The sequence below is a fragment of the Diospyros lotus genome, chromosome 8 (assembly GCF_014633365.1).
Source record: "Diospyros lotus cultivar Yz01 chromosome 8, ASM1463336v1, whole genome shotgun sequence".
NCBI classification, from domain to species: Eukaryota; Viridiplantae; Streptophyta; class Magnoliopsida; order Ericales; family Ebenaceae; genus Diospyros; species Diospyros lotus.
In genome coordinates, this window is record NC_068345.1 from 6,255,985 (window position 1) to 6,275,507 (window position 19,523).

A 19,523-nucleotide genomic window follows, 5' to 3' on the forward strand; every position below is an offset into this window, starting at 1 on the left:
GGAAATAGGAATCCAAGCAAAAAATTAGTAAATAATAACAGAGAGAATATATCATCTATAGTTGTTGGGTCCATGGTCAAGTTTTTTTCTTTTTGTTTTGTCTTTTCGGAAAGGGATGAAGAATTTTATTATTGATAGATTAATACAAAGGAACCAAATCCAAAGCCGGGAAAGTGAACAACCGACAGCACTACCCAAACCAAAACCAACAAGCACAAGTACTAAGCCAGCTACGTTAATGAATACTATACCTCAACTACTGTAAAGAATAATCAGTAACAAACCCAGAAATAAAACACCTGGAGACATGCCCCAAAGCCTCCTAATCAGTGAATGAAAGGCAACAATGAGGAAGCAAGAAACAACCAACTGAATGTGTTAACATAGTTAACTAGTTTTTTTCAGAATTTTTGTTAAGTCAAAATTTGAGATTATTATATGTAAATTGGAACCGAGAACCAAACCAAACCAATCCAACTTTTATTGGGTTGGATTGGATCGAGTTTACTAAGTGATTGGTTTGTTTCTACTTCTAGTTTTATTGAATCGATTTCGTTTTATTAGCATGGTTCAACTTTATATAATAAAATACTTCCAATCTTAAAATACATAAACATACGTTCCAATCTTAAAATACGCATAGAGAGACATACTCTTGAGCAGCACCAAACAAGATTCACAACATTTGGTGCTCCACTTTGGGATCCTTTTTTTGCTGATGTACATCTCCATGGGAAAATACACAGTGAGCGGCCAGAATCCGAAGCCTCCGAGGATCCCAACGACGTCGTTGAAGAACGACATCAGCATCGAGATCACGGTCGTCACGATCACGAAGATCGTTCTCCATACCAGCCGGAAGAGATTGAGCTTGTAGGGCTTGATTCCCATTCGCGGAATTCGAATGTCGATTTCCTTGGAGATGAAATCGCTTTCTGGAAACCACTCTGTTGCTTGCTTCTCGACGAAGGCGAAGAGCGGCTGGCAGTAGACCTGGTAAGCTCCGACGAGGTGGATGACAATGGCGGCGTTGGCGATGTCGAGGAGCCAGTAAGGGTTGTAGAAGCCGAAGCCGGTGAGGAGGTTGCCCAGGGACAAGTCGCCGAAGGCGGCAGAGCCGAAGCAGCCACAGAGCATGTAGAAGATCGTCACGGAAATGTTTATCAGAGAGACCTTCTTCATCGTCTTCGATTCCGTCGGGGGCGACCGGATTGTGTCCTTTGATGAATATCCGCCACATTTCAGTGAAACCATAGTCGGTTTGAAGATGAATCAGAAGAAATTAGAGTTATCTATACCTGAATTTCGACGAGGATTATGGAGTATGAATAGGCGAAAGCAATGTCTCCTAGTGCATGGAAGGTCCTCCAGATCTTCTGAGCTTCAGTCACCGTTCCTATGCTTATTCCGGTGAGACTTCCCTTGAAATTTCCGGTTTCTGATAATTAATCAGGGAAAGAACAAGCGCACATTAGCTTCAAAACATCCAATTTCAGCTTAAGAGTAGAAAACAAGAAGCCATTGATGGTACCTGCAACTTTGGCTATTCCGAGGCCAAGACCAATTGTAGAGTAAGTGAAGGTCATGACGGCAGCGACAATGGAGAACCACCATATCTGATCGAAGTCCGGGATTTGGGAGAAGATGATCTGTGCAACGCCAAACGCGATCATGTATGGATTGCTTGATATTCTGCAGGGGTTCTTCCCGCCGCTAGCGTGGAAGCAGCTGGACCGTTTGATAGCCCTGTTTGATTAGATCCCAACAAAGAGTCCATTATCCCAAAGGCTCCAAAGAAGCACATGAACAATTGATTGGGTTCAGGATTTTTATATACATTCTTACATCATACCTATGGAAGATGCAATGCTGCAGCCAATGGCATCTCCAAAGAAGTTCAGGAACTGAATCAGCCTACATATCTTCACCTTAACCCCATCACCTGACAAAATAAACAAACATGAAAGCAGAGTTCATTTCTTGGTCTTTCAGAAGCAGAGTCCAATTTCAGCACACATATATTCTTCTCGCTTTGCTAATAGTCAAGAGCGGAAAGAATCGTATTTGTATTTGTATGCAATCCTTCAAGAATAAGCAACCTTGATAACCCACCAGGCAATTTGTATGAAAATTATGTAGAGATATTTCAATAATTGAATCATATGAATTTACTAGAATTCATAGATAAAAGATGAGATGCCTAACCTATAAGTGAGATTTATATGATTCGATTTTACACTGTTTGACGTTATGTACACGAATATCAAGTCAAAATTAATATTAGATAATAAGAATTTATTTAAAGTAATTGAGAGGGGATCTAGCCGTAAACACTAAATTTTTATCTAGTAACTCTTCCATTATAAGTTAATTAGATAATGACTTCCACTCTGTTTTAAATCACATATTTTTTAAAAAAAAAAAAAAAACGATATGCACATCATTAACAATTAATTAGATCACTATCAATAATGAAATCATCTTGCATGTATATGAAAAATTAATCATCTTGCATGTATATGGATTTTTACATGCATTATTACCTCGTGCTTATGGAAGATGCAATGGTGTAACCAATGGCATCTCCAAAGAGGTCCAGGTACTGAATCAGCCCACATATCTTCACCTTAACCCCACCTGACAAAATAAGTAAACGCGAAAGCATCCCTTAATTACTGAATCAGCCCACATATCTTCACCTTAACCCCACCTGACAAAATAAGTAAACGCGAAAGCATCCCTTAATTACTGAATCAGCCCACATATCTTCACCTTAACCCCACCTGACAAAATAAGTAAACGCAAAAGCATCCCTTAATTATCTATCAAAGCATGGGTAAGTATCCCTTAATTATCTATCAAATCATGGGTAAGTAAACGCGAAAGCATCACATAATTATCTATCAAAGCATGGGTGAGTATCCCTAAATTATCTATCAAAGCATGGGTAAGTAAACGCGAACTCATCCCTTAATTATCTATCAAAGCGTGGGTAAGCATCCCTTAATTATCTATCAAAGCATGGGTAAGTATAGTTCATTTATTTTGTCAGGTGGGGTTAAGGTGAAGATATGTGGACTGATTCAGTACCTGAACCTCTTCGGAGATGCCATTGGTTACACCATTGCATCTTCCATAAGCACGAAGTCATATTGCATATAAAAATCCTGAACCCAACCAATTGTTCCTGTGCTTCTTTGGAGCCTTTGGGATGATGGACTCTTTGTTGGGATTTAATCAAACAGGGCGATCAAACGGTCCAGCTGCTTCCACGCTAGCGGCGGGAAGAACCCCTGCAGAATATCAAGCAATCCGTAGAAGATCGCGTTTGGCGTTGCACAGATCATCTTCTCCCAAATCCCGGACTTCCATCAGATATGGTGGCTCTCCATTGTCGCCGCCGTCATGACCTTCACTTACTCTACAATTGGTCTTGGCCTCGGAATAGCCAAAGTTGCAGGTACCATCAATGGCTTCTGGTTTTCTGCTCTGAGAGCAGAAATTGGATGTTTTGAAGCTAATGTGGGCTTGTTCTTTCCCTGATTAATGATCAGAAACCGGAAATTTCAAGGGAAGTCTCACCGGAATAAGCATAGGAACGGCGACTGAAGCTCAGAAGATCTGGATTGCTTTCGCCTGTTCATACTCCATCATCCCCATCGAAATTCAGGTATAGATGTGCCCTAATTTCTCAAATCGACTTCTTATTGCCAAAATGGAAGGTTTTGAATAAAATCACAAAAGCAAAAAAATATTTCATTTTTTCATGTTAAAAGGCCTTTATTTTTTGGGAAGGGTCGAAGGCACAGCCACTGCCCATTCAAATTTTATTTTTAGATTAAATATAAAATAAATTATATTTAAATTTCTACTATCAATCACCATATTATCTATTACTCTAATAAGGGATTGATAAAAAAAGGATGGATGGATGGTTTAGGAAAACCCCAAGATGCAAAAAGGATTAATAATAATGAAAATTATCCAGCTCCATATTTTTACGCCAAACAAATTCTAATTGGGATTTTAAGTTAGTAAAAATGATAAAGTAGAACTCCTCATGATTATAATTCTTAAAGTATGTTTCTATTCAACGATTAAGTAAATAAACTATAAGGCATGGAGTAATCTTTTACTTTTTATTAAGCTTCTCTTTTTATGAGAAAACGGAATAGGACCAGAAAAAACAGAGAGAGAGAGAGAGAGAGAGAGAGAGAGAGAGAGAGCTAGAGAAAAAGAATGGAATAAAAAAAGAGTTTTTTATTCTTTCTTTCCTACATAGGTTTTTAATTTGAAATGTACCCTTGCACTTTAAAAAAATTATTTGTAGAGACATAATTTATTTTTGTTTGTAATAGAGATGAATTTAGAGACTGAAATAAATTCCGTCGCTAATAAAGATGGATTTCGATATTGATATTTTAGAAACGGTTTTAGAGACGACTCTAAACTTTTTTTGAAACAAAGATGAAATTAAAGAAAAATTCAGTCTCTAATTTTTCTTGCTCTTAGAAACGAGAAGAATTTCCATTTCTGAATTTTACCTACACTCAAAGATGAAAAAAATTTCCGTCAACTCCGAATTTTTTTCATTAGAGACGAAAAATGTTCGTCTCTGATTTGAGGGACTAAATTTTTTTTTTTTTTTGTATCTAATTTTTGTCTCTCTCTCTCTCTTTCTCTTTCTCTTTCTCTATATATATATGCCTTTATTTCTTTCTCCTCTTCTCCTTGTCTTCTTCCCTTGTTCAGCGCGTTGGAACCGATGCTTCGGTTTATCTTGCTGCCAAGATAAGTGTAGACATGTTTTTCATCATTATAAAATGTAACAACCCGCCTTTTCGAGGCGTGTCACTATTATGAGATTTTTGGATATATATTTTTTTTCATAACACAATTTCTAAATTCTTAAAATATCATATTCCATAAAAAAAAATCCAAATCCCCTAATACCTACTTAGCATTCCAAATATTAAGTTGTGTAAGGTAAATTAAATACTTGCGGAAACATAATCGTAACCTGATGGGATATTATAATCGCAAATAAATTCAAACCGTACAATATTGTTCTTAATAACCCAAAAAAATTACAATATCCGACAAACAATTCAACATATAATAACATGTCTAATATCATCAAAAATCTCATGACTCGTCTTGTTATGAGTATAAGATAGAAATACAACTGAAATCATGTCTCAGTAATCTTTCCTTTTCTACTGCACATCCCACCTAGAACATTAAATATTTTAAGGACAAAGTCCAAATTAAAAGATGAATCTTCTAAGTGAACCTTTAAAATAATTTTCATGAATATATGATGCATGGACATGAATCAACCGATACCTTAAAATAATTTTCATTAACATTCTAGCCCCGATATGGAACCCTCGATAATCATCTTGACAATCACACACGGCACGAGATACTTCTACGATCATTCCGGCAAAAATCACTTAGGGAAATGTAGGTCTCTCTACCAAGGCAACATCTCATTCTACCATGGTCAATATGGATGACTCAATTATTAATATGTCAATAATATCATGCCCAATGCAATATCATAATTACCAGGACAACATAACATGCGCATATATGACAAGATGCTCATAAATCACATATATTTTAGCAAACCCTTGTGAAATTCAAGCTCAATTTAGGCAAATTATTTCATGTATAAATTTTTGAAAAAAATCACTCACCTTGTTCTAGTTGTTTAAGATTCCTCGAAATTCATGCCTTGCTTCGAGACTCGTGCTCTAATATTTTTCCTGGCCAAATTTTAGAAAAAATTAATAAAATTAAATTCCCTAATTTTTTTCATAAAAATTTCATAATTCTTTTTTCATTTTTTCATTTTTTTTTCTATTTTTCCTTACCTCATGCGCCTTGCACGCGTTCACACCCATTTGCCTGAAGCCGGTTGTCTTCTCCGGCCTTTCTCTTGTCGCCGACCACTAGTTTTTGCTTCAAACATCTTGTTTTATTCTTTTATTTTACTCTATTCTTCCTTTCAAACACGATGGGCTTACCGGTGACTTGAAAATTTGGCCAAAACACCCGCAAACTTGTTGATTACAGTGCATCTTCGGTGATTCTTTCGATTTTCCGATGATGCTCGAAATACTCTCAAACCAATACGAAAATCCCTCAAACTCTTCATAAATTCTCTCCCTCACATGGAGAACAAATTAAAGCCCTCTATCTATTTCCCCCAATTCTCCCCAAATGCTTAGATTTTTCAATTGAAAATTGATGAAACCCTCGGCTAAAAACCAACTATTTATAAGCATTTTCGACTAATTTTCTAGCCAATTTGGTTGCTTCCTTGCACCGGTCATCTTCCCCTAAGCCTTGATGGCCTAGCCTTTCTTTTTCGAATATTAATTAGATGTGTTGTCGGCGGCCACAGTGCGACTGTTGGCTGGTTGAAGTGTTCACACTGCATTTTGCATTTTGGCCCTTCAGCTTTTACCCTCTTTCACTTTGGCCCCTTCCCCTCAAGTTCTTAAGTTTTAAAAATTATATTGTAGTCCCATAACTTTGAAAAATTACACTTTTTTCCTAATAAAAATTACAATTAAGTACAAAAAATTTTGAGTATTACATTAAATGTGTTTATCAACGTTGTTATGTTGAATTTCCAAGGTTCATTTGCTCAATTCTAGTATTTCGTTTGATTTGCTTGAGTGTTTGTATTGTTGAATTCATATATTAATGAGCAAAACTTTAATTAATTATGTTTCAAATAATCACGTGAATCCTCCAAGTAAATTCATAACCACTTCAGTAGCAGCTTTATGAGTATTCAAGTGAATGAAATGCAAAATATTGTTTTAACCATTTTTCAACCCACCACTCAAATGGACTTGTATAAGGTAATTGAGTAGAAAATATTTGAGATTACTTAAATCAAGTATTCGAAACAAGTTTGATAACGGTCAATCGAGTATTAGCTTGTTAATCTCAAAAGGCTCTGTAAATTATCCAATCGAGTGTTTCATAAAGCATTCTAGTATTTGAATAAAAAAATCGAGTGAATTTTATTCACAAATTGATTGGAGAACGTGCTAAAATATCGTGCCTCTGTACTTGTATCATCAATCGAGTAATAAAATTCATCACTTGAATGTATCAGTTTTTCAACCAAATAAGAGAAATCTCCAATCTAGTATCAGCATGGTTTAATCAAAAAATATCAATGACACTTGGTTGATCAACCAAACTAAAGTGAAACATATTAGTATCAATGATACATCTTTATTTAAGTCAGAACATGGCCTGGTTCAAGCTTCAAATGTGTTTAGATTATGTATCTAAATTAGAGAATTGCAAGTGTTTTATTAACTCCTTACTCGAGGTATTATATGTTTCACTCGAAGTAAAAAGCCTTAAAAAGAGTCATATTCAGTGTACTTAGAAGATTAATCGAGTGGGAGAATTATTAAATCGAGTGAGAGCTATGTAGTAATATTTCTAATTGAGTGAAGAAAGAAAGTTTAATCAAATAGAACTGAACTTCCAGATACTAGCTAGGTCTTTGTTTTAGCAAAAGTAATTAACTGTCAAGAAGTCTCCACTCAACTAGTGATAATTTTAATCGAGTGAAGAATGAAAGTTTAGTCAAGTAGAATTAAATCCCCAGAAATTAGATCTCTGTTTCAGCAAAAGTATTCGACTATTAAGAAGTCTCTACTCTAGTATTAGCTTTTAATCGACTATTATTTTGTTCCTTACTTGATTATCACATTATAAAAAAATAATTTTAGAGATGAATTTTAGGAAAAAAAAAATTACGTCTCTAATAGAGACAGATTTAGAAAAATGGATTTAGAGACGGAAATGATTTTGACAAGGTAGGAATCTCTTAGTGCAAATAATTTTATAATTGGAACTGTAAGGATGCTATTGTGATCAAGAATTCTATTCAAACTAAAGTTTGGGCTAATTTGGATTGCTAGAGTTATTGTATTTCCAATTCAATTCCCTTTAACCTCGATTTTGAAAGTAGAAGGTCCTTTTTGCTCTTTCAAAAATAAAACGGCTTATTTAACTTTTAGGTTAGGATTCAAGGATTAACTTCAATTTCAAGAAGCGTTTAGTTTGTGTTGTCACATTGTAAAGGGTCTTAAATTTTTTTTATAAAAAACTCAAAAATAGAAAATAAATTTTAAATGCATTTTTTTATAAAATAAAATTGTGGTAAAGTTTCGTGACAAACAAAATTCATTTGCTTTTGAGAGTTGTAGGGTAGGGGATGTATGAATGTGTTTTGATGGGAAAAAGAAATGGGCCCAATGGTCCAACCAACAAAATGGGCCTTTCCAGCCCCATAAACACATAGGCAAGTCAAGGGCACTCTAATAAATGACCTCCTAATCATAAAAATCAAAGGAAAAGTACCAAATGATATATTTTGACTCTCGGATCCAAATTGGTCATTTCACTTTAAAAATGCTCAAACAAATCATTATACTTTAAGATTTAAGATAAAATTAAACATTGTAACCCTAAACCATTATACTTTAAAAATGTTCAAACAAATCACCTCACCGGTCGTTTCTTCCTTTGCGATTTCTTCCTCTCAAGGGTTTTAGATTTGAGGTTTCTAATTAAGGTTTTAATTTTAGAATTAGAGTTTAATTTGATGGCTTATAAGTTTGATATGATTGTTATAATCTTGTACAACAGCAATGAATGGGAATCAGAGTATGTATGCAAGTTTTTATGTTTTGTTTGGTTTGAATTCTAACTGAATATGTAATATAGTTTTTCTCCATTAATTTTCGTTTCCAATTACATTTCCAAGATTATGTCGGTGTGACATTTATGCTTGAATGCTTTTGTTTTGGATTCAAATAATATTATATTAATGGATGACATATGATAAACCAATATTATGTTACTTTGTGATTTGCAATTCTCTTCTACAATATCTCATGTTGTGGGTAATTTAAATCTTGAAATTACCGTTAGATTTCAATTTATAAGCAAAAATAAATTTATCATGTAGCTAATAGTTGAACCAAATGGAAAACTGCTCTAAAAGCATTTTACAATTTCAATGCATTATATACATACGGTTGAATTATTAGTTATTTCTTATATTACAGTTTAAAATCTTTGAATTAAATTTACAAATTACTAATAGATGTTTATAATTTACTTTAAACCAAATTCATTGAATAAATTATCATAAAATAATTTTTTTCAAAATTTTAAAGTAAATGTATTTTTTAGTTTTCTGTTTTGAGAAATAGATTTTCAAAATGACAAAAAAAAAAAAACGGGTTTTCAACAATTTTAAAACAGACACTCAAAATAAAAAATTAAAAATAAATTCAAAACTCAAAACTGAAAACTTAAATATGAAAAAAACACCACCTAAAGGTTTAAGACTTTTGTTTTGTAGTTGAGCTAAAATGTCACTTCCATTCCCATGATACAACAATATTAGTGTTGTATTTAGGGGTGTGTAAAATTTTGATTAAATCAAAATAAGTCGGTCTAGTTTGATTTTTGATAAAATTTGATTTGGTTTGAGTAATTTTTTTTTTGAAAATTTTCGTTAATCAATTTCCTCCCCGTCTCCTATTTGTTGTCATTTTTGTCTTCCCTATCTTCGGCCTTCGAGTTTTTGACCTTTCTTCCGTTTCGCCTTCCCCTTTGCCTTCTCTAATCGATGATCGAGACTGAACCACCATTTCCCTTCTCCAACCGACAACCAAGACCAATTTACCTTTCCCTATATTTTTTGCTCTGATTGCCGATCCACACGGGTGAGTTTCAATTAAGGTTTTCATTTTTCAATTGTTTTGCAGTTTTGGTATGGGTTTTTAAATGATTGCGGATTGTAATTTGTAAACTAATTGCAATTTACAGTAAGTGCTTTTGTTTGTAAATTGATTATTGATTATAATTTATAAGCTCCATGAACTGCACAAATTTACGGCAACTGATTGTAGTTTACAACAAGTGCTTTCATTTAGTGTTTTTCGGTTTAGTCAGTTTCTTCTATTTTTCAGTTTATTCGATTTTTTTTTCAGTTTTTTGTGTTTTTTCAATTTATTCAGTCGATTTGATTTTTTTTATTTTTAATTTGTTCAGCCGATTCAATTATATTTCTTACTAAAATTCAATTTATTCGATTAGTGAATTTATTGGATCAACCATTTACACACCCCTCAAACTTACCTTAATTCTTGATAATGATATTGGTTACCAAATGAATGTGATTATTAAAACTAATGGAAGCGTATTTTAGACAATTTGCACACTTGGCCACCCTCTTCGGCCAACCATTTCACAACCAATTTCATTGTCCTAATAATTCATTAATTCTAAAATCTTTTGGTCTTACATTAAATTCTCATGGTCTCTAAGATTTATTGTCAACTTATTGTTAATTTCATATTATTTGCATTTAATGTAACTTAATAATATGTAGTTTGATCTCTCAATTGATTGTACATCATGTAATTTAATAATCTCTAGTTTCAACTTTTAATTGATCAATTATAATTTATAGTTGCTTCAATCACAGATAAAGGGATTGAATCACAATAAGTTAAGATTCGTACTAATAGGTCGTGTGTTTAATTTTTTATCTTACGTAATGAAGCAAATTCTCTATCTGTAATTAGTTCATCTGTCAAAATCGAGAATACGAGTGATAAATGATCGCGTAAGGATGGTAATCACAATTATAATTTATAATTAATTATTAAATATACCCTGTTCTAATAAAAAAAATAAAAATCCACCAATAAGCTAACACATTGAATGGTCAAGGCTTCACTATTTTAATTTCAAACAATGGTCCATATTATTAATTTGGATCTATATTACATGGAAATACTTCATAGGTATCGTTTTCTCATTTTCAAAATATTTTGGAAACGTTTCTTATTCCCGTTTCAGACCCTATTTATACTTATTTTTTTAGAAAAACGTCTATTTTCACGTTTTCATTTCTTATTGAAAACGTTTCCCATTTTCATTTCTGTATAACATAGATTTGGATTGAACCCAGCCGAAAAGGCAACCTTGTCTGTGCCCACTGTTCCCAGCCATCCAGTCCACTGCCATATCCTTCAACCAGCAAGGCCAGCTGGATTTGGATTTGGATGATCTAAATGCCTCATATTCTTGAGTTTATTTAATACTCTAGCGTTTTCCTTAGTCTTACTAAGGAGTGTGATTTTGCTCACCCCATTAAAGAGTCACTATAACTCTCAGTGCTTTAAGGGTTATTTTTAAGAGAGGAAGGGGTCTCTTGTTATTTTTAACCTCTCCCTCCGTTAAAAATAACCCCAAAGTACTAGGGTTATGGTCACCCTATTAAAGGGGATGAACAAAATCGCACTCCTTACTAAGTGGCTATTTGATTTAGCGATTTGACTGTTTTTAAGTTATTTATGCAGTGTATAAGTTATATTACATTTTATTATGAAATGTTTAGCAATAACAATCAGCTGAAAAGTTATATAAATTAAAAGCTATTGTAATAGCGTTTTACAAAAGTTGGTGCTTTCAGCATTGGCAAAAAAATGCTATATAGTTGACGAACAAAAATACTATTCTACCCTCAAGTTACATCTTCTTCTCTTCCTTTGCTCTCTTTTTCCATCATCTTCCCTTTGCTTCTGACTATTACTGCTGCTGTCGTCGTTGTCCCTTCTCCAAATCTGCTGTCGCCATCGCCTCTTGTCCAAATCTGTTGTCATCCAACTAGGCTAACGCAAGCTGCTATCGGGTTGGTGGGTCACGCCATCGCGCAATCGTCAGCCATCAACCATTGTTCTTCTTGCTATTCTTCTCTTATTCTTCTCGCTACGTGCAGTGCAACGTATATATATATATATATTATTACATATAACATATATAATATATAATAATATTATATTAATATTTAATAATAAAATCATACATCATTTAAACATCATTTTTATTTTAGTCTTTTTGTCAAATTTTAATAATTTATCAACTCTTTTAAACCAAACACGAAAATATTAAATGATAATTTAAAAATATATTTATTTAAATATATTATTAATTTAAACATTATTTAACTTTTAACTCGAATGTTAGATAACTTAAAAGCTATGAAAAAGAATAGGTAAGCCAAACAGTCTCTAAGCAGTACTTTAATCATCGAAATTTATTTGTAGTGCATCTGATGTGATGTGAAGATTATTGTCAATGAAGGGGATTTTGTTTCCTTATAATTCAAATTCAATTGGGAAAGGCAGATTTGATCTGGCTATTTCTTATCGTAAAACCCTTCAATGATCAATCCAATATGAAATTAGCTTACGGCAAGAGCAAGAAGCTTGGATTTTACTGGCGTAATAGAATTACAGCAGATTCACAACATTTTCTGCTGTTTAATTTGAGCAACACGAAACAGGAACACAAAAGTTTGAATCCCTAATTTTCAGTTCTTCCATGTTTCTGAAAGCTTCGATAATGGCGGATCTAGCTACGCTGGATTCATTCAGTAACTGGTGCTGAACGGTTTGTAAGATTTGAGATTAAGAACGACCTCGGCGAACGATCCGGTGGCCGCGGCGATAGAGATCCCGAGGCAAGCGACGCTCAGGATTTGGAGGCACAGCCATCTGGTGCTCCACTTGGGGATCTTCTTCTGGACGATGTACATCTCCACGGGAAAATACACGGTGAGCGGCCAGAATCCGAGGGCTCCGAGGATCCCAGCGACGTCGTTGAAGAACGGCATCAGCATCGAGATCACGGTCGTCACGATCACGAAGATCGTTCTCCAGACCAGCCGGAAGCGGTTGAGCTTGTAGGGCTTGAATCCTGGAATTGGAATGTCGATTTCCTTAGAGAGGAAATCGCTATCTGGAAACCACTCTGTTGCTTGCTTTTCGATGAAGGCGAAGAGCGGCTGGCAGTAGACCTGGTAAGCTCCGATGAGGTGGATGACAATGGCGGCGTTGGCGATGTCGAGGAGCCAGTAAGGGTTGTAGAAGCCGAAGCCGGTGAGGAGGTTGCCCGGGGACAAGTCGCCGAAGGCGGCATAGCCGAAGCAGCCGCAGAGCATGTAGAACATCGTCGTCACGGAAACGCTTATCAGAGAGGCCTTCTTCATCGTCTTCGATTCCGTCGGCGGCGACCGGATTGTGTCCTGTGATGAATATCCTCCACATTTCAGTGAAATCATAGTCGGTTTGAAGATGAATCAGAAGAAATTAGTGTTATATGTACCTGAATTTCGATGAGGATGATGGAGTATGAATAGGCGAAAGCAATGTCTCCTAGTGCATGGAAGGTCTTCCAGATTTTCTGAGCTTCAGTCACCGTTCCTATGCTTATTCCGGTGAGACTTCCCTTGAAATTTCCGGTTTCTGATTATTAATCAGGGAAAGAACAAGCGCACATTAGCTTCAAAACATCCAATTTCAGCTCAAGAGCAAAAAACAAGAAGCCATTGATGGTACCTGCAACTTTGGCTATTCCGAGGCCAAGACCAATTGTAGAGTAAGTGAATGACATGACGGCGGCGACAAGGGAGAGCCACCATATCTGATCGAAGTCCGGGATTTGGGAGAAGAGGATCTCTGTAAAGCCAAACGCGATCATGTACGGATTGCTTGATATTCTACAGGGGTTCTTCCCGCCACTCTCGTGGAAGCAGTTGGACCGTTTGATCGCCCTGTTTGATCAGAACCCAACAAAGAGTCCATTATCCCAAAGACTCCCAAGAAGCACAGGATCAATTGATTGAGTTCAAGATTTTTATATATATTCTTACATCATACTTATGGAAGATGCAATGGTGTAGCCAATGGCAACTCCAAAGAGGTTCAGATACTGAATCAACCCACATATCTTCACCTTAATTCCACCTGACAAAATCAATAAACATGAAAGCAGAGTTCATTTCTTGGTCTTTCAGAAACAGCCCACTATTCTTCTCGCTTTGCTAGTGTCAAGAGCCGAACGAATCGTATTTGTATTTGTATGCAATCTTTCAAGAATAAGCACCCTTGACAACCCACTAGTCAATTTGTATGAAAATTATTTACTAGAGAAGAAATCTACCGAGGTTGGACTGGACAGCGTCCATGTAAGTGTAGTTCCTCTTGCCGGTGACAGGGTCGCCGGAGCGGTAACAGGCGGCCAGAAGGGTGGAAGTGTAGTAAGTAACGAAGGAGAAAAGGAACATCACAGTTGGGCCGGCTATCCATCCAAGCTGAGCAGTGGACCAGGCCAAGGAGAGCACTCCGGAACCGATCACGGCCGTTATTATGTGAGCACTTGCTGTCCAGACATTACCTAAATATCAAGCCAAACAGCATGAACACAAAACAGAACCTAGAACAATTAATGGGAGCCCAATTATGATAGAAATAAAATTTGTAACCCGTCCATTAATGGCGGGAGAGTTTTACCAGTCCGTTTGAGACGGCCGTCTTCGTCGAAGCATTTGGAGCCGGTCTGGACGGGGACATCGATGGAGAGGTTGTGCTGCTTTTGATTCTGATTCTTTGAGGCACTGTTCTCTCCCATCTTTGTTGTCTTGTTGAAAGAGACATACACATATCAGATAAGCGCTATTCTCTCTCTTTGGTTGGATAAAGCGTTTATATATATATATAAATATAAATGCTCTCTAGTTTTAGTTGTTGAATGATCTTAAAAGTAGTTAAAATTCTCCTGCAGGCTAAATAGAGAAGAAGAAGAAGAAGAAGAAGAAGAAGAAAGCTTGTTGGGCTCTGCAACTGTTTTCTGTCTGATCAGTACGTTAACTACTGACACTGAGATTGACACGCTTGTCAAAGCATTGAGAAAACCCAAGCCTTACAACACAAGGTCTGGTATGTTATATGGTTATGGGCTTTGGAAACCAAACTGGTGAAAGCAGACGAGGAGCCTATGCATCTCTCTCTCTCTCTTTCTCTCTCAGTTGATAGTTACTCTGTGTAAGAGAGAGAGAGAGAGAGAGAGAAGAGCTTGGAAGGAGAAGTGCGGGATACACCATGGCCATGGTGTGGAGGGGTATATATAATTGCAGTGAGGAAGAAGAATGAAATATATATATCTATATGTATATATTAAACAAAATTATAACTATAATATGTTATTTTAGCAATATTGTTTTTTGTAAGAAATAATCTAAGAACTTTATTTTTCACATAAAAACTAGGTACTGATATATATAGTTAAAATTGTAATTAAAAAGATAATATTATACTTTATATAAAATAATCATTTCTCACTCCTCTCCCTATCAGACAGTAACGTCTATTTTGTAAGAAACTGAGAAAGTGAAATTTAATCATTAAGAGCAAAGAATCTAATTTCATTGTCTGAGAACAAAATTTGAACGAGGAAAGGCATATATTATATTAGAATAAAGTTATTTGTACAAAAGGGTGTAAAGATAGTTTATAGAATTATGAAATGATTAAATTATTTTTAATTTGTTTAACCCAACACACTCTCCCGTCTCGTCTCGTCTCGGCTCTCCTCTCCTCTTCTTTGTCTCTTTCTCGCGCTTGCCTCTGCCCCTCGCCATCGCCCTCGTCACTTGCCGATCGCCGCTGCCCATTACACCTCTGTTGGTTTGGGTGGTCGTCGGTTGCTAGAGGTTGTAGCGGTGAGGATGCGAGGCAGCAAGGAGACAAGGCACAGAGACAAGGTGACGAGAGGAGGTGAGAGGCGGTGAGATTGCAGCTGCGACAGGAGGCGAGACGGCGACGAGATTGCAAGCGAGGGCGAGGCAGGTAACGAGAGAGGAAGAGAGAGAGAAAAGGGAGTAAACAAATCACGATATATCGTAATTTTTTGATGTCAAAATCTCATAATTTATCGCATCTGTAAAGGGGTTCTGTGAACCCCTTTTGTACAAATAGCAAGACTCATTATGTTACCCCCAATTTCTTTGCTGACTAAGGTATAGATAATATATAATATATTAATTTGTTCCATTTCTTAGTAAATTAAATTGAATAAAATATTTTATCAATATAATTAACATTGTTTATTATTTATTTTAATCGTTCTACAAGGAACATGTAATGTGGTTTAATAATAAAAAAAGAAAATACTAATTCACAACAATTTTTAGGAAATTAAGTCGGAAGTTAGAGCTCTCTTACCTTCGTTTCCACCTCTCTCTTGCTTTGCTTGAGAACGAACAGAGCCTCAATCTTTTCAAGAATAAAAAACACAGAACAATGGAAGAAATGGGTATATATAGGCGAAGCAGCTGCTCTATAGTAGCTAGCTAGCTATCCACTGAGTCTGAGTAGCTGCTTGTTTTGTGGTCTTTGATCCTTCTAATGAGCTTTTATACATATAATATACGTGTAGTAGAGAGAGCATTGTAATTGAAGAGATTATTAATATCTTAATGATCTTTATCTGTGAAGGACCACCTTTGAATGGAACAAAAATTCTCACGTTGGGTGGCTTATCATCCACCATTGTCGATGGAATTGGGTTCCTGCAAATATATATTAATCCATTCCCATGTGTCTTCTGATAGCCAAGTGACTGAGTCTGATAGCATCAATTTTTCCAGTCAAACATTACTTCCTCTTTTGCATCAATTTTGAGCCTGATAGCATCAGTTAAGCATTAAATTTCAGTGATGGAGAATTAGCATCTATTCTTTTTGCATCTTTACTTTGTTTGTTTGTTTGTTTGGTTCAGTATACAGTCAGTGGTTCAGTGTGTTTCAAACTTGAGTTTTGTCTTTTCCCTAGTGATTGGCACAACACCTTCTCTTCCTTGTCGATCTATTACTCTTAGCTTATGCAGCTTTCCCCCTTTTTCTGTTTTCTCTTTCTCTGCTTCGCCCAAAGCAGAAAGAACAAAACAGATTGACGTACGTGGCTCAATAACAGAACAGTCGATGTCTCGATAAACATGCGGATATGTAGGATGTTTTTTTTATTTGTGGTTATACAATAATTACCTTATTCTCGTCTATATATATTGAAAATTATCTTAGAATAGGCAACCACCACTATGGTAATAGGATATTTAACAGCCCTTGTGTATCCTACACGTCAAGGCATCCGCATGGCGTGGCGCTTAGATCAAAATATGGACCAATTATGTGTCATGTTAATTATGTGGGTAATGTGTAGGCCAAATACATATTTTAATTCTTTGTTTGTATGTTTTTTTATTTAAATATTTAATTTTTTGTATTATTTTTTTAAAAAATAAAATTATTTAATTTCTAATTAATTACATAGTTCAATAAATTTGTTGAAAACAATGAATTTAGGAATATAATTGAAACAATAAAAAGTTTAAGAGTATAATTGACTCAAAATTACAAGTTCAGTTGTGTTTTTAAAATAACAAAAAATTTAAGGGGTTTTTCTCTTCGTATTTCAATTTTTAGTTTTGAATTTATTTTTAATTTTGTGTTTTGAGTGTGTTTTGAAATTGCTAAAAACGAGTTCTTTTTGTGTTTTGAGTGCCATTGGGCGTCATACACCCCTTGCTGATGCTGTTGTACTTGTTATTATTAATGAAAATCCTAAGGTGATGTTCTCTTTGTATTTCATTTTTGAGTTTTGAGTTTTAAATTCATTTTGAATTTTGTGTTTTGAGTGTTTGTTTTGAGATTTCTGCAAACACATTCTCTTTATCATTCTGAGAAATTGTTTTTCAAAACTGAAAACTAAAAATGTGTTTATTTTCAAATTTTGAAAAAAAATTATTTTATGATATTTTATTCACAAAATATAGTCTACTTAACCTAATTTTTAATTATTTTATTTGTGTGTAGTGTATATCTACTTGTTAATAATAATGTCTAAGAATCTATCTTAATAATATTAGGCTACTTCAACATTTAATGGCTATTTAAATTAAAAGAAAAATAAAATTAATTATTATTATTATTATTTAAAAATTAAAACGAATATAAAGACGATGAAGTGTATTTTTGTAACACTGTATTTTTAATTTTTAAATAATTTTAAAAAACACTAAAAATAAAATATAATAGAAATGATAACTAAAAACAAGAGAAGCAATGGAAATTATTCGTGATTTAAGACTAGAGTTAACAAGTCAGCATTGGGAAGTTGGCAGGATGTGCGTAAAATTCAAGGCAACCTTCATCTTCTTCATCATCGTCATCAAAACTTGAAGAGGAAGAGAAGAGGAGGCGGTGGATCTAGCTGGAGGAGGTGGCGAATCTGGCTGGAGGAAGTCGCAGATCTGGGTTGATCTGAGTTGCTGAAAAAGGTGGTGGCTGGAGGACAAATAGCGGTGGTGGCTGAGGACGAATGGTAGTAGTGGCTGAGGGCGAACGATGACCGTGGCTAGAGAACGAACAACAACGGTGGTTGAGGACAAACGACGTCCATCAGAGAGGGTTGATTTGAGGTGATGGTGGCTAGAAAAGAACAAACGGTGGCGATCTGAAGAGTTGATCTTGGTCGACGATGGTGTTACCTGTGAAAGAAGAGAAGAGTGAAGAGAATAGAGAAAATAGAGAGAGAAGAGAATACAGAAGCGGCAAAGGGAGGCATTTTTCGTGTTTTGGGTATGCCACCGTGTTTTTGACTAAAAATGGCCAAAATGTATTTTTGGCGTTTTTAGTTTTGTGTGTAAAGTTTTTTGGTGTTTTGAAAAATGCATTTTTGAAAATGGATAAGTAAATGCGTTCTAAGTGTTTTAAAAAACTGAAAACAGAAAACAATCCGAAAACAACACAGAGAACAGGCGCTAAGCTAGCAATGAAATTGTTTTCCATCTCCATTACTAACGGATTAATCCATCGCTAAGTAATTTGCGTCTCCTACTTAAGTGATGGATTAAAATCCATCACAAATTTTATCGCTAATTAATTAAGGATGGAATTTTAGGCATTTAATGATGGATTTTTTTCGTCACTAAAAATCATTTTTTTGTAGTGTCAACGAACTAAAATTCAAAAAATTTAGGTTGTGTTCTCTTTATTGTTTTTAAGTCATTTTTAATTTTCAGTTTTCTAAAATAATGAATACACGTTCTCTTTTCTGTTTTTAAAAATATATTTTTGAAAACAAAAAAAAAATTGTAAAGAAAACTCAAAATAACAAAAAATTGTTTTGAGTGTTTTCATCCAAAACAAACTCTAAACTCAAAATACATTTATTTATTTATTTATTCATATTTTATTATTGTAATGGGAAAAAATATTACAAAATTCATTAACTTTAAAATATATATGTTTTTTAATAATATATTAACATTAAATATTTATAATTTACTTAATAATCAAATTTATTGAATAAAATATCATTAAAAAAATATTTTCAAAATTTTAAAGAGAACTCGTTTTCTAATTTTCTGTTTTGAAAAATAGTTTTCAAAATGACAAAAAGAACACGTTTTCAATTTTCTAAAAACAGACTGCCAAAACAGAAAATTGAAAATGAATTTAAAACTCAAAACTAAAAATTGAAAAACAAAGAGAACGCAGCCTAGCCATTGCTTAGAGCATTAATTATGCACAGTCTTCATCTTTTTGAGAATGTAGTCGT

General features: G+C 34.6%; 2 protein-coding genes across 4 annotated transcripts; both read right to left on the bottom strand.

The window, feature by feature from the left end:
• Positions 1–473: 473 nt before the first annotated feature.
• Positions 474–3,238, bottom strand: LOC127808716 (amino acid permease 3-like). Of its 3 annotated transcripts, none has more exons than XM_052347295.1 (5): positions 3,091–3,215; positions 1,846–1,942; positions 1,532–1,746; positions 1,299–1,438; positions 474–1,218 (listed from the first exon to the last, which is right to left on the bottom strand). In XM_052347295.1, the coding sequence occupies exons 1-5, from the start codon at positions 3,149–3,151 to the stop codon at positions 601–603; spliced, it is 1,131 nt and encodes a 376-aa protein (XP_052203255.1). In that variant the 5' UTR covers positions 3,152–3,215; the 3' UTR covers positions 474–600. The 3 variants fall into 3 exon arrangements, with proteins under 3 accessions (XP_052203255.1, XP_052203257.1, XP_052203256.1); XM_052347297.1 differs by having other exon boundaries at positions 480–1,218; positions 1,846–2,783; positions 3,091–3,238; XM_052347296.1 differs by having other exon boundaries at positions 480–1,218; positions 2,544–3,126.
• Positions 3,239–12,271: 9,033 nt separating this feature from the next.
• On the bottom strand, positions 12,272–16,144 carry LOC127808717 (amino acid permease 3-like). The gene is made up of 7 exons (XM_052347298.1): positions 16,128–16,144; positions 14,418–14,544; positions 14,068–14,301; positions 13,778–13,871; positions 13,464–13,678; positions 13,231–13,370; positions 12,272–13,150 (listed from the first exon to the last, which is right to left on the bottom strand). Exons 2-7 carry the CDS (start codon positions 14,533–14,535, stop codon positions 12,497–12,499), a joined length of 1,455 nt encoding a protein of 484 aa, XP_052203258.1. The 5' UTR covers positions 14,536–14,544; positions 16,128–16,144; the 3' UTR covers positions 12,272–12,496.
• Between the last annotated feature and the right edge of the window lie 3,379 nt (positions 16,145–19,523).